The 7,443-nt window shown below is 53.9% G+C and overlaps 1 protein-coding gene across 2 annotated transcripts in view; it reads right to left on the minus strand.

Annotated features, from left to right (window-relative positions):
- Positions 1-5,707: 5,707 nt before the first annotated feature.
- Positions 5,708-7,443, minus strand: part of LOC121670240 (G-protein coupled receptor 12-like) — a 3,685-nt gene continuing 1,949 nt past the window's right edge. For both annotated transcript variants that reach the window (XM_042040174.1, XM_042040175.1), the window contains exon 2: positions 5,708-7,263. In XM_042040174.1, coding sequence (XP_041896108.1) covers positions 6,218-7,261 — 1,044 coding nt within the window. In that variant the 5' untranslated portion in view covers positions 7,262-7,263 and the 3' untranslated portion in view covers positions 5,708-6,217. The remainder of the gene's footprint in view (positions 7,264-7,443) is intronic.

The raw sequence follows: 7,443 nt of genomic DNA on the forward strand, positions 1-7,443 counted from the left end.
AGCAGCAGAAAGCTGTGATCTCTCTAAAACCCTTCGTTTGGAGAATGAAACCCTCAAAGATCAATTAATTCCCAAGCGTATTTAATCCCTGACTGCCTGGGTGATCAGAGGGCAGGGGCTGGTTTGCTGATGGGAAAGCTTTGTCTGTGCTTGGAGGCTCCGAGCAGCAGGAGCTGTTCCTTCCCAACCCCTCCATGTCTCCAGCAGTTCTTGTCCTCATCCAGCTCCTCCTGATCCCAGGGGAAACCCAGACCCCGGGTGAGGGAAAGCAGAGACCTGTTCTGGACTCTGAAATAAAAGCACAGACACACAGAGCGTGGCACGTACCTGGGACAGGAGCCCAGATCTTCAAAGGTTTTAATTTTACAACCCCACCCCCCCCAATTTTTGGATATCCTCTTGACAAATCACTCCAACAGTTTTATTTACAGTAATAAAAATAAATTACTCTTACAGATGAATGTATAATATTATACACAGTAGAGATACAGTGCAATAACAGCATTGATTTGTTTTCACTCGGTCATAAAGTGCATCGAAGGGGCTTGATTTAACCATAATTGAAAGATAACTTACATTTTCCTTTGAGATCAACTTTCCCAGTCAAGTTAAAAGGCTCATGACAACACCAACAGCAAAACAAGGCGCTGTCCTGATTGCTGTGGAATGGCCTCGTTCCTGGGGGATCGGGTAGGATGGGAGGCAGGGAATGGGGATGGTTGATTCCCGTCCTGTCCGTCTGTGCTGCTGACAGCGACTCCAGAAGCCTGGCCAGCATGAGCTGGGGTTCAGAGCCCCAGGAGGGTGAGCACAGATCAGGCTCTGGCTCTGGGGGAGTTTCCTGCTGGGCTTTGCCACCAGAAACTCATCCCTGCCTCCAGGCTGGAGGATTCCCTTTGCAGGGAGGATGCTCTTTATCCCCGGGGGCTGATGTGCTCTGACCTGCTCCCAGGGGACATCAGACACCAGCCCAGTCCTTGTCCCTGTGGTGCAGAGGAAAGGCAAGGCAGAGCCCAGGGCTGCAGCCAGCACTGCCCCTCATCCTCAGGCAGACGCTGGCCAGCTGGAAAAAAAGCTTTTCCTGGGACGAGCCAGCTGCTTTCCAGCTCCCAGAGCCCGCAATAAGGCCATAAACCTGTGCTTGTGGTTTCAGTAGCCAGGGACACGAGGTGCTGTCAGACATCCAGCGCCCTGCCCGCTGCAGCATCCTCACGTTGGGAAGGGATAACCTTGGAACAGACACAGCTGCACCTGGCATCAAACGGAGTCTGTGAAGGCAACTGTTACCCTTGGAGCTGGAGACGATTTATGCACATCCCTCAGAGTCAGGGACTAAAGAGCTCTGCACCTGTCTGACTCAGGGCTGCTCTGCTGCAAACCCCATTTGCTCTCTGTAATGCTCTGTATTGCAGAGTTTTCCAGTGGGAATGGGAAAGGTCCATTCCCAGGGTAGCAGGGACAGCGGGAAGGGTGGGCTGGGGGGGATTTTGGAGTGGGCAGCTGCACCGACAACAGAAGAGGTACAAATGGTCCAGGTGAAGCTGCCTCACCTCACCACAGGGAAGGTTGAGCATGAACGAGAGGATTTACAAGGAAATACCATGTGCAGTCAACAATTACTCCTGACAATTAGAAGTGATTAATTCATCGTTAACAACGACTCGAGGCTCGATGCTGGTCAGGACACACCAATACAAGTGAGCAACAATGGCTTTTGAAAGGTCTCCCCACCCCAAATTTGATGCTTCTACAAGAAAGAGGTACTTCATCACCTAATGAGAACAGTAATGGTTTCTTGGGGGTTCATTCGAGGTTCAATTAAAACTCTCTGATATGAACAGACTGGGGCTGCCACATCAGCACTGAGACCCTTGAGATCTTTACTGCTGGTTACTGACACAAAGTTGGCTAAAGAGAGACATTTTCACTGCTCCAAGTCCCAAACTGACCAAAATGGAAAAGGGAAAAAGAAAACAAACCCCAAAATGAAACTAAGCAGCTTTGTTGGTAGAGTCTGTACATTTTAATAGGGGGAATTTTGTGGGGTTTTTAAAAATTTCTCGTGCTAGGACAGGGACAAGGGCCTGTTGCAAATGCACAAGCTCCCCCCCAACCCTGGCACCTCTCCACGAGCCTCAGGGCAGCTGTGCTTACAGCCCACCCCACAGTGGCCCTGGCCTTGTCACAGTGTATTCCAGGAAGGTTTTCTCCTTCTTTCTCTTCCTCATCCCCTCAACCAGCCAAGCACCAACACCAAAAGCTTTTCACATCTACATTCTGGCCACCAGCTCGTGGTGGAAAAGCCAAAGACACCCAGAAACCTGTGAATAAATCCGCACATAAGCAGTGGGTTCATTTCCCTGTCTGCCCTGATCCCTGCCATAGGCTCGGGGCTGGTTGGATACCACCTGTAATCACTCAGGACCAGTTTTCTACCCATTTCTGCTGCTGTGGATCCAGACCAGCTCCTGGAGAGTCCAGAAGTGACAAGAATCTAAGCTCTGGCCCTTCATCCTTTATCAAAATCTATTTGCAAAGCCTGGAGTATGAAGATACAGTGGCAAGGTCCTGGCCAGGGTGAGGACGGGGAGTTCTTCCCAAGCAAACACCCACCAGCCCTCTCCACCTCCCACCTGGAGTGGCTGTGGGGACTTCATGGAAATCAAAGGACACCTGCAAATTTCCAACGAGCCAAAGACCCTGTGCTTTGCAGGACTGCCACTGCCCCCTTGTATCAGCTGGAAAGCACAATCAGGAAATCAGAGGCTTTTAGAGATCTTGGTTTAATAGTGATACAGAATCCCACCTGGAGGAGGCCTCCCAGTACATCCAACACCAGAAAACAGGGAGCACTGGGATGTACTCCAGTTCTCTGTGTCCTTCTGGTGGTGCCCAGGAGGTGGACAGGGGCTGCTGGGCTCTTTTCACCAAGTTTTGGATCCTCAGTGAATCCACAGAGGATTCACTGTACTGAAAATCAGCTGGAAACCCCATTTTGTTTACCAGGGATTCCCTCACCATTGGTACCTCATCCATATGTGATGCCATTACATTCCTGGGAGCTGCTCCCTGTTTATGGCACTGGAACCTCATCCAAAGGCCCTGCATTCCACACCAAACATGTCCCAAAGCCAGCCCCAAACACCAGGACATTCCCACCCCCCACACAGCAGCACTGCCTTGCTGATTCAAGGTTTTAAATTAACTCTCCTGACGTTCAGCATAAAGAGGCTCCCAAGTCCATCATCCTCACTGATGTCCAACATTGCCACTCCAAACTTCTCCAGTACAAGGTTTTCTCTATGCAAAACGAAACCAGAGCAAAACCAACCCCAAACCAAAGCACCGAAGCAAAGGTGCACTAAAGTGGTCAGAGGTTTCCAGCAATGCATGGCAGGTGAACCTAAAACTCTTTATCTTCTTCCTCGCTTCTCATTTCCCCCCCTGCCTTTCCACTGGTAAAATAGGAGAGGGAAAACAGCAAAGGATAAAACCACCTGGAAATGGCACTGTTTCTATTTAGAGGGATGACTGCAAAAATGCCAATTTATCAAAATGGTTTTTTTAGAGGAGATTTCTTGAGACTCTTCTTGAAACCTAACAAGTGTTTTTAACGACTTCCACGGGCAGTTTAACATCTCAAAGAGAGAGGTGCTAGACCGCCACATGAAAAGAAATGCGATCATTATTTTACAGTAACTCTGAGCACGGAATAGCTCAGGGGCCAGAATTCAGAGTTTGTCTTTGCCAAAGTGGCTGAAAATGTGTTTGGGTGAGCACCCTGTGAGGACACCCCCACCTGCTGTTAACCTCAGCCTGGCAGGGGCTGTGACCTCAGCTTTAGCTCCTCACATCCCAAATCTTTCTCCTCTTGCTGTGGAGGGCCACAGGGAGATATTTTTTTCCATTGATCCTTATCTGACTTTGGCAAAGCTTATCAATGTATCCCTCAAAGCGAGACGTGTTTTAAGTAAGCAGCTAAACTCTAAAAAGAACATTGTTAAAATCAAGCTCTTCAGCAGCAGGGAATTTAGTGGAAAGCCAAGAAAATGCGACTTTTTTCGTGTCCAGGTTTCTCTAGAGCTGATTGGTTAAACTACCTTTCATCTAAAGATACAAAATGAGCTGTCCAGAGAAACAAATCCTGTCTTCTAGCTAGGGTGGTTGTATAAAAACATTTCAAATGCTCACAATGTTTCAAAAAGGATTTAAGCTATTGAGTTTTCACACTGAGGAACTGCAGGGACCCGGCTGCACTTAAGAAACCAGAAGAAAGTGTAGAGAATGAGTAAAGTGTTTGTATAAATATTAGTCTTCTTTGTATATATATTTACTTTTAAACTTACATTGATTCAACATTGTGCCTACTGCCCGTTCTCCAAGGTATTCATCAGAGAAAGGAAATGAAAAAAAAAAACCAAACCCACAAAACATAAAAACTCAGAGACTGGCCACCTTTCACAGGTAGACAACAAGTCCAAGCCCCAGGCACACTCGGGAGATTCAGAGCTTTCTCATGTGCACTTAGCTCCGAGGAGCGAGAGATTCATTGCACAGATCCACAGACAAAATCCACGTGGGTCTGTCTGTATCCAGCCTTAAAGTGACTTTGTACCTTCTGCAGCCTCACAAAGCGAGAACATTCCTTCTGCTGTCCCAGGCTGCTCCAAGCCCCAATGTCCAGCCTGGCCTTGGGCACTGCCAGGGATCCAGAGGCAGCCACAGCTGCTCTGGGCACCCTGTGCCAGGGCCTGCCCACCCTCCCAGGGAACAATTCCTTCCCAAGATCCCATCCAGCCCTGCCCTCTGGCACTGGGAAGCCATTCCTTGTCCTGTCACTAGATACCCTCGTTCAAAGTCCCTTTCCCACATCACAACAATTTCTCTACAGCAAAGCAGAATGTTTGGGTGCCAGACTCAGCTGCTGGAGGGTCTCCCAAGCCTCCCACGCCAGGACCCCGGGCAACACCCCCCCTGTGCCCTGAGCCACCCTGGCTGTCCCATTCCCAGCCCTGCCATCTCTCTGGGGGCTGCTTGGATTCTTGCTTGCTTTTTCAGGGAATGCACGATTCCACCTCCCGGCCAAAAGAAAGCACAGGATAAAGGACACTTCATCATGGTCTCACTAACACCACAAAGCACATCACACAGTACAGGAGAGTCGGGGCCTGGCGCTTCTCTAACGAAGCAAGGTAAGCTGGCAGCATCAGCAGCGACACGTGTGGTGATTCCCTCTCGGGGACTCTAGCAAGCCCGGACCCCTCTTTGGACGAAAATCCCACCCCATGTAAACAATCCGTGTGGAAGGGGAGAAAGCAGCACCCCATTGTCCCAGCTGGACAAGGAGAGCCCTTCCTTGGCCTCCCAGACTTCGGGGTGCAGGGCACCCCAGCTGCCCTCGCCACCCCCGCACCGCAAGCCCTGCCCCAGTCACATTTTCGGGGAGGGGGGAAGGAGGGAATGGATTCCCTGGGTACCCCCATCCCTGCGACAGCCCAAACAAGCCACACCTAAAGTGTCTTTTCACCCCGCAGGTTCTCAAAGTGCTTCGCAAACCACAGAGACACAGAGAGCGCCCGTGTCCCTCCTCCCCGGCCCCCCCGGCCGGAGCTCTCCTCCCCCGCGGTGCGGAACGCGGCCCCCCCATTATTGCATAGCATCGCAGGCCCTGATTTCAGGGGGATGGGCACAACCACCCCACGCGTGGGGACCAGCCCCGCCGGGGGGGGGGACACGACGCCTCCCTCCCCACCCCCTCCGTTCCTGTGGCCTTCCCATGGGATGTGCCCCAGAGGCGTGGGACCACCCGGATGGGGCCCACGGCTCCCCTGGCTCCTTACCCCGAGAGCAGACAAACGCCATCCTACGAGGATCCTTTATCTTTTCTTTTTCTTTTTTTCTTTCTTTTTTTTTTTTTTTTTTTGGGTGTTTTGTGTTTTTAAATAAAAAATAAAATGTGTAAGAAAATAACATTTCTAAAGGAAACCATTATCATTCTAATCTCTCTCTTTCTTTCCCCCTTCTTTTTCCCTTTCCCTTTTTTTTTTTTTTTTTTTTTTTTTTTTTTTTTTTTCTCCTCTTTTTGGCCATCTTGCCATGGAACGAGATGTGCTGACCGGGGCGGGGGGGCTCCTCCCGGTAGGAAACAATAACGACAGAGGGGAAAAAGAGAAGGAGGAGGAGAGCCAGCGAGCACCTCCGGCTCCGTGCTCAGTCCTCACACGTCGCTGGATGTCCTTGGTCTGGAGGAGAACGTGGAAGGGATGCACCCGCAGCAGGCCAGCCAGAGCGACTTCTGGATGTCTGGGTTTCTGAAGGCGTAAATGATGGGGTTGATGAGCGAGTTGCAGGTGGCGGGCAGCGCCAGCGAGTAGGTGTAGACCGCGGGGTAGCTGGAATCGGCCACCAGGGAGTAGATGGCGAAGGGGATCCAGCACAGCGCGAAGGTGCCGAGGATGAGCGACAGGGTGGAGAGCCCTTTGCGGGTGGAGGTGGCCTGCGCCGTGGCGATGAACTGGTGCTGCACGGCGATCTGCTGGGCGTGCCGGAAGGCGATCTTGCAGATCTGCAGGTAGAGCTGCATCATGAGGGCGAAGAGGAGCAGGAAGGTGACGGCCAGCACGGCCGCGTTGTCCTTGGTGACGGGCCGCAGGATGCTGCAGGCGCTCTGGTCCCGCAGGCAGTTCCAGCCCAGGAGGGGCAGCAGCCCCACGCCCAGGCACAGCAGCCACATCAGCAGCACCATGGCGCAGGTGAAGCCCAGCGTGCGCTCGCTGTGGTAGGTGAGCGCGTTGTACAGCGACAGGTAGCGGTCCACGGTGATGGCCAGGAGGCTGCAGACGGAGGCGGAGAAGGCGGCCAGCAGCAGCCCCGCCGCCGCCAGCTCCGCCGCCTCGCTGGGCGGCCGCAGCAGGTAGCGCACGGCGAAGTTGGCCACCAGCCCCAGCCCGGCCAGCAGGTCGGCCAGCGCCAGGCTGCCGATCAGCAGGAACATGGGCGCCCGCAGGCTCGGCGTGTAGAACAGCACGGCCAGCACCAGCGCGTTCTCCCCCGCCACCGCCGTGCCCGTGGCGCACAGCGCGATGTCCCAGGGGCTCACGGACCCCGCGGCCGCGGCCCCGCCGCCCGGCGCCGCCGTGCCCGGTCCGGCCGCCGCCGAGGGCCAGGCGGGGGGCTCCGAGGCGTTGCCGAGCCCCGGGAGCCGCTGCTGCTGCGGCTGCGGCGGCCACGGCTCCCCCATGGCGGCGGGGCCGTGCAGCATCGCTGGGGAGAGAAGGAGAAGGGGGCGGTGAGGGGCGGCGCGGCGGGGACGGACCCCGAGCCCCCGGAGAGCCCCCGAGCCCCGCGCCGAGCCCCGCACCTCGACCCGCGGCCAGCGCCGGACCGAGCTCGGGGAGACCCTCACCGAGCCTGCACCGCCTTCCGGAGCCCCCGCCCCGCCCC

Source organism: Corvus kubaryi, unplaced genomic scaffold (assembly GCF_017639235.1).
Source record: "Corvus kubaryi isolate FWS band 111438036 unplaced genomic scaffold, C.kubaryi_AGA036_p1.0 37395, whole genome shotgun sequence".
Classification (NCBI taxonomy): Eukaryota; Metazoa; Chordata; class Aves; order Passeriformes; family Corvidae; genus Corvus; species Corvus kubaryi.